The sequence below is a fragment of the Phyllobates terribilis genome, unplaced genomic scaffold (assembly GCF_046119375.1).
Source record: "Phyllobates terribilis strain yellow unplaced genomic scaffold, ASM4611937v1 Scaffold_2__4_contigs__length_985480577, whole genome shotgun sequence".
NCBI classification, from domain to species: domain Eukaryota; kingdom Metazoa; phylum Chordata; class Amphibia; order Anura; family Dendrobatidae; genus Phyllobates; species Phyllobates terribilis.
Genome location: NW_027362762.1, coordinates 330,526,571 through 330,541,566, shown reverse-complemented (window position 1 = coordinate 330,541,566; position 14,996 = coordinate 330,526,571). Strand labels below are relative to the sequence as shown.

Sequence of the window (14,996 nt, the reverse complement as noted above, 5' to 3'; positions counted from 1 at the left end):
AGCCCCTTCTGGGGTACATAGCTGGAGTATCAAAGTGGAGCATGTGTCCATATTTTGATTGACTGCTCTGGCTGTTATCTGATTTGATCTGGCTATGGCAAAACAAGCACTGTGCTCCTCTACTCTAGAGCATTTATGTATACCCTATACCCTACCAAATAAATTTGGCCATTTATAAACATTGATTCATTATCGGCTTCTGTACTTGTACGTTCACTTTTTCTACCCTTTCTCACCATTGTGGTTTTGCTTAATTTAAGATAAGGGTCCTTGTAGGGACATTAGGGACACCGACGTTGAGCGGGGGCTCCACGAAGTACAAATTAGGGTGCCAACCTCCGCTGTCAGGTAGGGAAAGGATTTAGGGACAGAATAGGGACAGCTTTAATTTGTATTCCCTCCCGGTCGGTGTATCACCTGATTCTATATGTCCTATCATTTAGAGTATTATTGTTGTTTGTTTATGGACTTTCGGCTCCTTTTTAGAGATTATTAATAAAAGGTATTTTTTAGGGGGGCTGTGTGTCTGCTGGTTGTCTCTATTTAATAGGCCCCTCATGTGATATTTTGTTTAGGTGTCTAAGAGTAATGGAGGGTGGCAGTGGGATATGTGAGAAGGAGCAGTTGTCTGCCAGAAGAAAGCCAACTCCTCCACCATGCTTGAAGCTGGGGAGGGGGGTGTGGGAAAGGTGGAGTCTGCCATACGAAAGTGCAGCTGTTGAGGCTGTGTCAGAGGGGGTGAGCCAGGTTTCGGTGATGGCGAGGAAGGAAAGTTTGTTAGTGATGAAAAGATCGTGGGTATGTACTGGATACAATATGGAGTCGCCTTATAACGCTGTACAAGGCCGGGTATGTACTGGATACAATATGGAGTCTCTTTATACTCGGTACAAGGCCGGGTATGTACTGGATACAATATGGAGTCTCCTTATATTCGGTACAAGGCCGGGTATGTACTGGATACAATATGGAGTCTCTTTATACTCGGTACAAGGCCGGGTATGTACTGGATACAATATGGAGTCTCCTTATATTCGGTACAAGGCCGGGTATGTACTGGATACAATATGGAGTCACCTTATAACTCCATACAAGGCCATCCAATGTATGTACAAGGTACAGTATGGTGTTACCTTATAACTCAGTACAAGGCCATCCAATGTATGTACTGGAAGTTTCTTCTTAGCCAAGTCAACATTTTCAAAGAAGATGGATAACCTGTATGTGAACAGACAAATTATTCTAATATATTCTCTTTCCTTTGGTAAAACAAATCCATTCAGAATTATTATTTTGGATGGATTTGTTTTATGCATGATGCTTATATAGCAGTAAACCCATTGAGCAGCGCTGTACAGAGCATTCCATCATACATATCAGTCTCTGTTCCTAATGGGGCTCACTATCTAGTTTCCCCCATCTCAGACATTCACTAGGACAAACATCACAGGACACCAACTAACCTATCAATTTGGCTTAAGATTGCAAAAGTGCTCAGAGGAAGCCTAGACACGATTTTCCCTTTGGTTTTATGTAAATCTAAGTTCCCAGTGCTGTAAGGCTACAATGCTGACCACTGAGTGGATGTGCAATGCTGAGAAGACAAAGCCTAAGAAAGGAAAAAGTACCTGTCATTTCAAACAACTATTCAGGATGAAATGTAATGTTTCTGTACATGAGGAATAACACCATTTCTGGTCATTATATGATTCTATCCTGCATTTTCACCGGCTTTTCCCCTTAGGCTGACTTAGTGCGTAGAAACCAGGTGCTATGATGGCTCCCATGCATGACAAACAAACATGAGGGATTCCTGCTCCGCAGTTTGTGTAGCGCACAGACAGAAGCAGCAGCAGCATGAAGGACATTATACAGCAGTACTGAGCAGTCATCCTGCCAATATAAATAGAGAATTTTGTGAAGTCAGTGACTCCGTTCTCTCTACTGGATTGTTTTTTTCCCTGACACTTGGTTTACAAGTATCACCTGACTCGCTATTCAATTACACAATGTTTTTCTCATTTCTTACCGAGTACTGTCCTCTGGGTACCGCTGACTGACAGCTTCCTGCAGCTGTACATTTAGGAAGACAACATTCTGCCATTGTTCTTTCTCTCTTATTTTATCAAATATTGAAGTGTAGAAATCATACATCGTATCTCCAGCTTCCAGCAGGAAAAAATTTCTCATTGATTGTAGATATTCGACCAGCCTAAAAAAAACAAAAGCATTATGACAGTAGCTACATTCCAGGAGAAGAGTTGACTCTTAACATTCCAGCCACTCCTCTCCAGCCCATTGATTTCTTTACAGCAGTTAGCTGCACATCTCTTTCTCAGCACTTGATGGGCTACTCTTATCAGACCTGTGTAACCACAATCCCCAGCATCACGACTCTCACCGTCCCTGTGTGCTGGTTAACATGCACTATTAGTACTGTGTGTTAAAGTAGTGATAAGAGTGTAGACTGCAAACAAACCACTAAAAGCTGAATGTGTTATAGCAGAACTTGTGCTGAGCTTTATAGTTCTACTACTGCTACAGATCTACTACTCACTAGAAGTGTAACTCAAAGAGAAGTTCCTGCTCCACTAGAAGCCAGAAAGTGAAAGAGAGTGAAAAGCAGTGTCCACACAAGCGGAGAATACCCTTTAACATAGTTTTTACCGGCTTTTTGCAATTAATCGGAGTTTGGCCACTTACTTATAATCTTCCTTCAGAGTCTGCATGAGGTTCCCACAGCACTCCAGATACTGTTTGTCAATGTGGGGATAAAGACATGATCGAAGGGTCAGTTCAAACGACTGACAAGTAACAGATTCTGAGGATCTATCCACACTGATATCTTCACAGGTAAACGTCTCAAGAAAATCACTCTGCTCCAAATATAACCTTTAAGGAAAACATTTAAATTATTTTAAATAATTCACGTATTTTAATTTTTCTTTATTTCTTCATCGGCCAGGTTTTATTGTTTAAACACAAATGAAGACTAAGGGGGGCACTAACTTGAACATTTTGGCTTTTACCTTGCAAAGTTGATGGCCAGCAATGGATCATGCACATCATTCAGCTCCAGGTGCTTGGCCACTATTGACTGCATCTTTATTAAGCTCTGCTTGTTCACCTGCTGTTCTGTAATGCTGTCAGGTCCCAATTCTTTTCCATGTTGTAGTCGTGACTGCACAGACTCTAGGAAGAGGGTGTACAAACTTTTCCTATCTGCATCTGGTTCATGAGAAAAGAAATGGTCAGATTCTTTAGTACCATTAAATAACGCAATCTGAATGCACTGTTTAATATTCCATAAGTAAAAGGGGTTTTATGAAAAAAAAAAAAAAAAAAAAAAAAAAAAAGCTGTTTAAAGGGACTGTCAGCACAGAATGACTGTTTAAACCAAGTGCAGGCTCAGTGTATGTCAAGCCATCTCTTTTCATACTACACAATTCTTTCATCCTCTCTAGCATGGATGACGGTTCACGATTTTTTCCAGTACCGAGGAAATCAGTCAGTGAGCAAATGTAAGGAAATGTCCTTTCTTAGCAAAGGAGATCGAATCTGGCAACAAAGATAGCAGAGCAACCTGAGGGGTTCTAGGGACTCTGATATACAGGATTTTATTCCTAAATTATTTTAGTCAATTAGCTGGCTAACAGGGAAAGATTAGCAATTGTAAGTACTCAGTGCTATGTAATATGGCGACTGCAATATACTAAGAGGATACAAACTTTGATGGGAGGAGTGCTTCTTTAACAATGTACAGATACAGTTTAGAGGAACATGTTTTCATTGTGAAAACTTATTGGAAATCTGAGTCCTTAACCCCTTAATGACCGGAGCATTTTCCGTTTTTGTGTTTTCGTCTCCCCTTGTTCCCAGAGCCATAACTTTTTTATTTTTCTGTCAATATGGCCATGTGAGGGCTTATTTTTTGCGGGACAAGTTGTACTTTTGAACGACATCAATGATGGGAAAAAAAATTCCAAAGGTGGTGAAATTGCAAAAAAAGTGCAATATCATAGTTGTTTTTTTTTTTTTTTTTTTTTTTAACCACGTTCACTGAATGCTAAAACTGACCTGCCATTATTATTCTCCAGGTCATTAACAGTTCGTAGACACCAAACATATATAGGTTCTTCATTTATTTGTGTGGTGAAAAAAAAATCCAAATTTTGCTATAAAAAAAAAAAAAAAAAAAGGCGCCACTTTCCAAGACCTGTAGCGTCTCCATTTTTCGGGATCTGGAGCCGGGCTTATTTTTTGCATGACGAGCTGACGTTTTTATTGATACCATTTTGGGGTAGATCCGATGTTTTGATCGCCCGTTATTGCATTTTGTTGCAATGTGCGGCGACCAAAAAGACATAATTCAGGCGTTTAGAATTTTTTTATCGTTACGCCTTTTACCGATCGGATTAGTTCTTTTTTTATTTTGATAGATCGGGCGATTCTGAACGCGGCGATACCAAATATGTGTATGTGGGTTTTTTTTTTTATCGTTTTATTTTGAATGGGGCGAAAGGGGGGTGATTTCAACTTTTATATTTTTAAAAACATTAGCAATCTAGACATGACAACCACAGGGGTCTGCTGCAGACCCCGGGTTGTCATACCAACCCATTGGTGACCCGCGATCACATGACGGGGTCACCGATGGGCGGAGTCAGTGACACGCTTCCCGGAAGCACGAGTTAAATGCCGCTGTCAGAGATTGACAGTGGCATTTAACAGCTGCGGGTGGATTGCGATTCCACCCGTGGCTGTTGCGGGCACATGTCAGCTGTTTAAATCAGATGAGATGTGCCCAGTTCAGTGCGGGCTCAGCGCCGGAGCACGCGCTGAACAGGTGTTACCGACGTTGATGCGTACTAATACGCACCACGTTGGAAAGGTGTTAAGGAGGTGCCAAAGTGAGTTTCTAATGAAGTTTGGAGGTTGAAATCCAAAGTCCAAACCGTGTATTCTGTCACTGGTAAATAAGCTGAAACGTACAGGAACATTACTGGATAGGCATGATATTGGATGTCCAAAAATGTCTGAGAAAACAATTCAAGATGTGAAACCGTGACTTCTGGTGTATCCATGTAATTAGTTGCATAGACCAAGAAAGGTTGTGTTCGTCTGTACAGAGTCACTGTATTCATTTAACACTACCGGATTTTTTCCTTTGGGGCCATTTGAAGGGTCGATGTACAGTAACAAGTCATGAACATTACAGACGCTCCAAGAGAACATACAGTGATAAATTCAGGCTCTGACTCCAGACGTCCTGTGGAATAAATGCAGTAATATGGAATGGCGGGTGGATACGTGCGTGGATACGAATGGTGGACATTTTCAATACCTGCTTTAAAGTGCACCTGTCAGCAGGATTGAGCGTGCGCAGTAGCATCTCTCGGGAGTCAAAAGATGCTGCTGCGCATGTGCAGGCCGCGGCAGCCATATTGGGGGATGTAAATTTTCACTTTTGAATAGAAATTACACAGGCAATATTTAAAATAGTAGGCAGGTCACTGAAAGCAGAGAGACCTGTCAGAGGCCAGAGATAGGAATACATAATGAGAGCACCAGTTACAGCCCCTCCCCACATGCCGCCCCAAAGCACGAGCATATCATTATGGCAGAACTGAAAATAAAGATTATAGAAGAACCACTGGACGGATTTCATCAACCAAGGTATCATTTTACTCAGTGTAATGGCGCCCACCTGACAGTGTATTTGGTTTACTGTGTACAATCCTGCAGACAGGTGCGCTTTAAAACTTTAGTTTCTCATGAACCAAGGTAGCTACAGTCCAAATTTCAGTACGATAGATCTCTTTTAGAAGATACAGCAAATTTTTCCAGGTAAAGTAGTGAGTGAATCACCATGTAGTAAAGTGCCATACTGCAAACCTATGTGCGTCGGGAGCCCAGCGCAAACATATGCACGTCACGAGCCCAGTGCAAATGACCAACTTATGCAACTCACCAAGAAAGATGGTGTTCACACCAATGTTTCAGCTCTACAAGCCTTCATCTGATCACTTGGATAAATGGGTCGGTAGCTGTCATATTCTTAATGTCATTTGCACTATGACACTTTACTACTGTTGTATTTACAGACTATAGAAACTATCAGTAAATGCTTGTGCATGAACGCAATACTCACTATTGACCAGCAGATGACACTCCACTTTCCCTGTCTGATCACTCATGGTACTAAGTTATTGGGATTTTTAGTGATGCCTTCAGAACAGAATTAAAGAGAATCTGGCACCAGATTTTTGCTACCTCATCTGAGAGCAGCATAATGTAGAGACAGAGACCCTGATTCCTGCGATGTATCACTAAGTTTACTGGATGTAGCAGTTGTGATAAAACCACAGTTTTCTCTGTAGCTTTCACCGTGCTCAGATTTTGAGCCCTGTATGACCACCGCTCACACATCTGATTAGCAGCTTTCTGTGTACACTATACACGGACAGAAAGCTGCTAATCAGGGGTGGGGTTACACACAGCACTTGACTTGGAGGCACATCTAGTCCTGTAGTGATAATCTCCTGCTGCTAAAACATTGATATTATTGAAACAACAGCACACAGCCTAGTAAGTGACACATTGCTGGAATCAGGGTCTCTTCCCCAACATTATGGTGCTCTCAGATTACATAGCAAAAGCCTGGTGACAGATTACCTTTAAGCAAACACTTTTATGTTAGTTTTATATAATTTTGGTGTAATACACATTTTTTCTTGGTATAGATATCTTAGGAAGGGCTATTAATTTGTGAAATGTGGTCTGACTGCTATCCCCAACTGATTAGTAAAACAAAGTGTCTGCAGTGCTCTTTGTAGGGCCACAGACCCTCTATTTTTTAATCCATGCACAGCAGTTCATACTCCATTCATTGAGGTTCCAGGGTCAAACACACACCAATTAATATATGAATGGCCTAGTCTATGCAAAGGCTATTAAAGGGGTTGTCCAACCTTAAGGTACAAGTCTGCAGTAACTCTATGTGACTGCAGATTTGTGAATCCTCACATCATGAGCACTGCTTGCTGCGATGATTCTTCAGTGAAGGGAGCAGCAGGTGTGTGACCACAAGTATGCGGTTTAATTACATGAGGTCACATTCCGACTAGACGTGTGCAACCTAGTTCAATACAAGTGTATTGAGTGAGGCTGGACACGTGTAGTTGGAATGTGGCCGGAAGTATGCAAATCACATACTTGCGGTCACTTGACCGCCTGCTCTCAGGGCTGGCACCAGAGAATCATCACGGCCGCAGTGCACGAGATGTGAGGATTTGCAATTTTGCAGTCACAGAGTTACTGCAGATTTGTACCCTAAGGAAGGACGACCCCTTTAATCTTTTTCCCCAGAGAAACACTAGAATTGAATACTCATATACCCGAAATGGCATGACATTACCTCTTGATGAGTCTTGTTGCTGGGTTAATTTGCACTTCAGGTTCTTCAGCAGTTGCATTGATTTGCCAGCCATAATAATCTGTTTCAGTACAGGCCGCAGGAAGGAGACCATAGTGTGCTGCCTGCTGGCCGGAGCCTGGTCACTGCCGGAACTGGCGCTGGTGTTGTCACTCATTTTGTCTTCGTTCTCAGTCTTTTCAGAGACACTATACAAAGTGTATGTGGCATACCAAAAGTCCCGATGGTTAACAGGAACATCTTTATTACTACAAAAAAGACAAGTCAATCACCTTTAAGGCTAAGTGCCCACGATGCAGAAATGCTGCATATTTTTTCCGCTTGTCCCTGGCAGGAAAAACACATGCGGATTTTACATGCGTTTTTCCCGCCAGGTAGAAGCGTTTGTCAAGCGTTTTTGCATGCATTTCTGTATGCGGGTTATCAAGCGCTTTTCCAAGCAATTTTAGCATCACTTAGAGAAGTGCTTGACAACTTGTTCACACTATATAAATCCATGCAACCGGCATGGATTTATATAGTGTGACCAAGTAATACTTAAAAAAAAAAAAAGAGTAAGAATGGTGAAAAATAAAGATTATACTTACCTTCCGATGGCCCCCAGTGTTTTCTTCGCTCCATCTGGTCTGTTGTATGAGTCGCGGTGGTGTGAAAGGACCTGCCATGACGTCATTGAGTCATGTGACAGGTCACGCGACCGCTGATGTCGGCGGTCGCGTGACCTGTCACATGACTCAATGACGTCATGGCAGGTCCTTTCACACCACCGCGACTCATACAACAGGCCAGACGGAGCGAAGAAAACACTGGGGGCCACTGGAAGGCAAGTATAATCTTTATTTTTTATTTTAAATTCTTTTTTAACAGGTTCTATGTTACCCGAGTCTGGAGGAGAGTCTACTCTTCTCCAGACCCGGGTACCAGCCGCACATTGAATCGCATAATATCCGTATGTGCAAATGTGCTGACACGGATATTAAGCATTTCAATGCAAGTCAATGGCGGCAATTACGCTGCGTTTCCGCAAAATTAATGGACATGCTGAGAATTTTTCCGCAATGATAATCCGCAGCGGAAATTTCCGCAGCATGTGCACAGCACATGCGGATTATCATTGGGGACCATGGGGCACATATTACCAAGCGTTTAAGCGTTTTTGCTGCGGAAATTCCGCAGCAAAAACGCACAGTGGGCACGCAGCCTAAATCTCATAAAATAGTCTTCTAACGGCTGGTATATGAAGGGAAATCACATAAAATGCTTTGAGAATATTGTGTATTCCTTTATAATCTGCTTCTGGTAAAATGAGTATACCCAAGTGTTACTTACCGTTGAATAATAAATTCTTTTGCTGGATCAAAGAGATGTCCATGGACAATCCACTCATCTACTATTTCCAAATACGGCCTCACCGTTTCTACCCACAAGAAAAACAGAAGGGATACCTGCAAACACAACAGTGTCCTATAAATCAAGCATTGTGATGATCGCAGGTTACAAAAGTCCCCCGCAACAAAAAAACAAGTGTATCCGAAAGTTACTTGCATTCCAGGACATACCGTGCTGATTAAACTCTCATATTGTCATGTTCATACAGTTGAAACCAGAAGTTTACATACACTATATAAAAAGACACATATGCATGTTTTTCTCAATATCTGACATGAAATCAGAATAAACCTTTCTCGTTTTAGGTCAATTAGGATTACCAGAATTTTTAATATTTGCCAAATGCCAGAATAATGAGAAAGAGAGAAAAAGAGAAAGAAAGAGAGTGAGAAAGAGAAAGAGAGAGAGAAAGAGAGAGAGAAAGAGAGAGAGAAAGAGAGAGAGAAAGAGAGAGAGAAAGAGAGAGAGAAAGAGAGAGAAAGAGAGAGAAAGAGAGAGAGAAAGAGAGAGAGAGAAAAGAGAGAGAGAAAGAGAGAGAGAAAGAGAGAGAGAAAGAGAGAGAGAAAGAGAGAGAGAAAGAGAGAGAAAGAGAGAGAAAGAGAGAGAGAAAGAGAGAGAAAGAGAGAGAAAGAGAGAGAGAAAGAGAGAGAGAAAGAGAGAGAGAAGAGAGAGAGAAAGAGAGAGAGAAAGAGAGAGAGAAAGAGAGAGAAAGAGAGAGAAAGAGAGAGAAAGAGAGAGAAAGAGAGAGAGAAAGAGAGAGAAAGAGAGAGAAAGAGAGAGAGAGAGAGAGAGAGAGAGTGTATTTTAAGGCATTTTTATTACTTACTGGAAATCAATAATTACATACACTAAGATTACTATGCCTTTAAACAATGCTGGACTGCCCATATGATGATGTCATGTGTTTAGAAGCTTCTGATAGTTTTTTTGGCAATATCGAAGTTAATTAGAGACACACCTGTGGATGTATTTTAATGCACACCTGAAACACACTACTTCTTTGTGTAGCATCATAGGAAAGTCTAAATAAATCAGAAGAGATAACAGGAAGAGAATTGTGGACTTGCACAAGTCTGGCTCATCCTTGGGTACAATTTCAAGATACCTAAAGGTGCCTCGTTCATCTTGAGAAACAATTATATGCAAGTACAAACAAGATGGGAATGTCCAGCCATCATACCGCTCAGGAAGGAGACGGGTTCTGTGTCCCAGAGATGAACGTGCTTTGGTTGGACATGTGCATATCAACCCAAGAACAAAAGCAAAATAAATTGTGAAGATGATGACGGAAGCTGGTAAGATTGTGTCAATATCCACAGTGAAACGAGTACTGTATCAATATCCACAGTGAAACAAGTACTGTATCAACATGGGCTGAAAGGTCACTCTGCCAGGAAGAAGCTATTACTCCGAAAGAAACATAAAAAAGCCAGATTAATGTTTGCAAATGCACACAGGAACAAAGACCTTAATTTTTGGAGACATGTCCTGTGGTCTGATGAAACTAAAATTTAACTTTTTGGGCATAATGACCATTGTTATGTTTGGAGGAAAAAGGGAGAAGCTTGGAAGCCTAAGAACACCATCCGAAATGTGAAACACGGGGGTGGCAGCATCATGTTGTGGGGTTGTTTTGCTGCAGGAGGGATTGGTGCACTTCACAAAATAGATGGCATCATAAGAAAAGAAGATTATGTGGCAATACTGAAGCAACATCTCAAGACATCAGCCAGGAAGTTAAAGCTTGGGCTAAAATGGGTCTGCCTAATGGACAATGACCTGAAGCATACTGCCAAAATGGTAACAAAGTGGCTTAAGGATAACAAAGTCAATGTTTTGGAGTGGCCATCACAAAGCCCTGATCTCAATCCTATTGAAAATTTATGGGCAAAGCTGAAAAGACAGGTGCGAGCAAGGCGACCTAAAAACCTGGATCAGTTACACCAGTTTTGTCAGGAGGAATGGGCCCAAATTCCGACCAACTATTGTGAGAAGCTTGTGGAAGGATATCCCAAACGTTTGACTCAAGTCATTCAGTTTAAGGACAATGGTACCAAATACTAATGAAATGTATGTAAACTTTTGACTTTGCAGTAAGTAATTAAAATGCCTTAAAACATTCTCTCATTATTCTGGCATTTGGCAAATATTAAAAATTCTGGTAATCCTAACTGACCTAAAACGGGAAAGGTTTATTCTGATTTCATGTCAGATATTGAGAACAACATGAATAGGTGTCTTTTTATAAAGTGTATGTAAACTTCTGGTTTCAACTGTAGCTATACACATTATATGGACAGAATCATTGGGACACCTACACATTACAACTGCAAGAGTGTCTATAAGGCTATAATACGGTGCCGGTCCCCCCCTTTGCAGCTATAACAATTTCTACTTTTCTTGGAGGATTTTCTAAAATATTTCAGAGGTGTTGGTGGGAATGATTGCCTTTGCATCCAGAAAAGCATTGTGAGGTCAGACACTGATGTTGTACAAGAGGACCTGGCTTGCAATCTTTATTCTAGCTCATCCCAAAATTATTCAATGAGATTGGGGTCAGGGCCCTACATGTGCCTCTCATGTTCTTCCACACAACCATGCCTTCCTGGACCTAGCGTTGTATATTCATGCTGGAACAGGAAAGGGCCTTCCAACTGCAGTTCGGCCATGTCCTGAAGATCCGGGCGCACAATTTTTGTGCTGATGTTAATGCCAGAATTGTGCAGTTATTGAGTGAGCAGAGCGTTGGTTTTATGCATTATGCGCCTCAGCACTTGTTGGCCACACTCTGCGACTTTTTAAGTGAGCTGACGCTTTGTGGTTCTCTTCTCTTTCTGTTCACAGACAGTCTTTATATTGTGAGTCAAAATCTCCCCTTTTTATCTGGTTTAAGGTGTGATTTTCATATTGCCCACACCTGTTACTTGCAACAGGTGAGTTTGAACGAGCATCACATGCTTGAAACAAAGTTGTTTAACCACAATTTTGGAAAGGTGCACCAAGTAAATAAATATGTGTATAACAAAACATGTGTAATTGCAATAATTTTCTGGGAGAAATACTTCATTTTCTGGAACAATTTCAAGGGTGCCAACACTTTCGGCCATTACTGTATGAGAAAGTATCTAAAGTTAGATGCCCAAGTCATGATGTGAAAGGGGCCTTCTTCTACGTGGATATACACAAATGATACACACCGTTTGTTCTGAAGCTTCTCCAACGTTGTCATACTCCAGAATGGCTTTATACAGGGTATTCAGTAAGTGAGATGCCCTCACCACATTCCTGGTGTCAGGGGGCACTTCTGCTATGCCAGTGCTGAAAACTTTATGAAGGACTTTGAGCTGTGCCAGGCGAGGAGCCAACTTGTTAACTACCATTGCCAAAGTGATTGTTTCATCTTTCACAAAACAAGAAAAAAAACAAAACAAATAAAAACACTAATTTCAACTTTCTAGTACGCACTGGTATCAAACCTATCATATAATGTACAGATACCTTTGTTAATAATACAGTTCTCAATCTCTGTAAGTTCTTCTTTAAAGCTCATGAAGTATTTATATAAAGCCCACATAAAGGCCTGGTATGTTCGGAATGGAGCTTCGGTGCCTTTCTTGGTGGTAGGAAGGGTCCCTGGCAATGAATTCTCAGCACAATGGCCAGTGACATCATCCATAAATCTCTGAAGTCTGAAGACCACTTGGCCATATGCTGCAATTTGCTCAAGCACAGACCGAAGGCAGTTCTGGAATAAAAAAAAAATAGGAATTATTCCTACCGTTAATTACATTTCCAGGAGTCCATCATAACGGCACGACAGGAGTTAAGTCCTCTGTTCCTCTAGGGACAGGAAACACATGAGAGGTTAAAAGCCCCCCCTCATTACACCCTCAGTGTTTGTACTAATCATTTAAACCAGGATGGATGCAACTCTATTTTATTATATACATATACCAAAGTTACATTCACATTAGTGTCAAGAGCGGGGCGGGAAATATGGTGCCGTTATGATGGACTCCTGGAAAGGTAATTAACGGTAGGAATAATTCCTATTTTACCAGTACGTCCATCATAACGGCACGACAGGAGACATACCAAATCAAAGAAATGGAACATTTAGGGCGGGACTACTGCCTGAAGGACTTTACGGCCATAGGCTAATTGTTGACTGGACAATCCATCCAATTTATAATGTTTACTAAATGGATATATTGGACCAGGTTGCTGCCTGGCAAATTTGGCCTATTGATGCTCCAGCTTTCTCTGCCCAAGAAGCGGAGATTGCCCGAGTAGAATGAGCTTTAAGGGAAATTGGTGGATCCTTCCCCTCAGATTCATATGCGAGGGCGATAGTCCTTGTCAACCACCTTGCTAGAGTCGGCTTAGAAGCTTTCTTGCCCTTATTCACACCCGAAAATTGCAGAAAAAGGTTTGAGTCTCTCCTCCAGGGGGCTGTGATTTCTATATACCGAACAATTGCCCTCCTGACGTCCAAGGTATGGAAGGATTTTTCCTTTTCATTTTTGGGGGACTGGCAGAAAGACGGTAGTATTATCTCTTGATTCAGGTTCGAACTGGACACCACCTTAGGGAGAAAGGAGGGATCCAGTTTAAGAACCAATCTGTCTTCCAGAATCTTAAGGTATGGGTCCAGAACTGAGAGGGCCTGGATCTCGCCTACCCGTTTCGCTGTAGTAACTGCAACAAGAAAGGCTGATTTCATAGAAAGCAGGTCTACTGATGTTTCTTCTAGGGGTTCAAAGGGAGACTTACATAAAGCCCTCAACACAAGGTTCAGATCCCACGGCGGTACTAGACTCCTTATCGTGGGTTTAAAACGAGAAGTTGCTTTTATGAACCTTGATATCCATGGGTGGTCTTATTAAGGAGTAGTCCAAAAAAGCACTTAGGGCCGAGATATGAACTTTTAACGTATTTGGCCTCAGACCCTTATCAAATCCTTCTTGGAGGAAATCCAATATCGTTGGAATATTGGGGTGAGACGAATTTCTCTCAGACTGACCTGCAAAGCAACAGAACTGTTTCCAAATCCTAGCATAGATGGCTGACGTTACTGGTTTCCTACAGGCTTGTAGAGTCGTAATTACCCGATGGGAAAGACCCTTAGAGGCTAGGATCCACCTCTCAGGTTCCATGCTGTCAATTGGAGGAATTGGATGTTCGGATGTATCAAGGGACCCTGCAATAGAAGATCTCTCCTGGCTGGGAGTCTGAATGGGAGATCCACCGCCATCCGGTATAGCAGAGGAAACCAGCTCTTTTTGGGCCAGTAGGGCGCTATCAGAATAAGAGCTCCCCTCTCCTGTTGGATTTTCCTTAATACTCTTGAGATGAGAGGGACTGGAGGAAAGGCGTACACCAGTCTTGTCCCCCACGATTGAGAAAGGGCATCTATTCCTTCTAGGCTGTCGGCTGGGTCCAAGGAAAAAAAGGGCTGCAGCTTTCTGTTTTTTCTTGTTGCAAACAGGTCTATGAACGGGGTGCCCCATCGTTGAATGATTTGATGAAACACCTCCGGATTCAACTCCCAATCTGAAGGACCTACTCTTGCTCTGCTGAGAAAGTCTGCAACTACATTTTCGGACCCCCTTAGATGAATAGCCGATATAGAAAGGACATTTCTCTCCGCCCAGTAGAAAATTCTTGCCGCCAAGGATTGTAACCATTTCCCTCTTGGACCTCCTTGTCGACGAAGAAAAGCGATGGTGGTGCTGTTGTCTGAGAAAATCTTTATATGATTTCCTCTGAGCAAACGCTGACATCTTTGAAGAGTCTCCCAGACCGCCTTTAGCTCTCTGAAATTTGACGACCTGTGTTGTATCTCTTTGGGCCACATCCCTTGTAGATATCTGTTTCCTATGCTTGCTCCCCAGCCTCTTTGGCTGGCATCCGTATGGATCTGGATTGAAGGAAGAAGGATCCAGTCTACTGCGTTTTCCAAGTTTGAAAGGTCTGTCCACCAGGAAAGGGAGTTTTTTTAGTTCTCTTGACAGTCTCATTTTGTCTAACCCTGATGGTCGTCTGTTCCAAACTGACAGGATCGATTTCTGTAACGGCCTTGAACGGGCCTGTGCCCATTTCACGCTTGGAATGCATGAGGTCATCAGTCCTAAGATCCGCATGGCGTATCTGATTGAAGTGGTCTTCCGTT

At 42.0% G+C, this 14,996-nt stretch overlaps 1 protein-coding gene across 1 annotated transcript in view; it reads right to left on the bottom strand.

The window, feature by feature from the left end:
• TUBGCP5 (tubulin gamma complex component 5) overlaps nt 1-14,996 on the bottom strand; it is a 47,973-nt gene that overhangs the window by 15,273 nt on the left and 17,704 nt on the right. Inside the window, exons 10-17 of the mRNA XM_073664496.1 lie at nt 12,323-12,569; nt 12,022-12,224; nt 8,765-8,880; nt 7,418-7,683; nt 3,030-3,228; nt 2,704-2,892; nt 2,030-2,212; nt 1,134-1,218 (exon numbers count right to left, since the gene is read on the bottom strand). Of these exons, the coding sequence (XP_073520597.1) occupies nt 1,134-1,218; nt 2,030-2,212; nt 2,704-2,892; nt 3,030-3,228; nt 7,418-7,683; nt 8,765-8,880; nt 12,022-12,224; nt 12,323-12,569 (1,488 nt within the window). The remainder of the gene's footprint in view (nt 1-1,133; nt 1,219-2,029; nt 2,213-2,703; nt 2,893-3,029; nt 3,229-7,417; nt 7,684-8,764; nt 8,881-12,021; nt 12,225-12,322; nt 12,570-14,996) is intronic.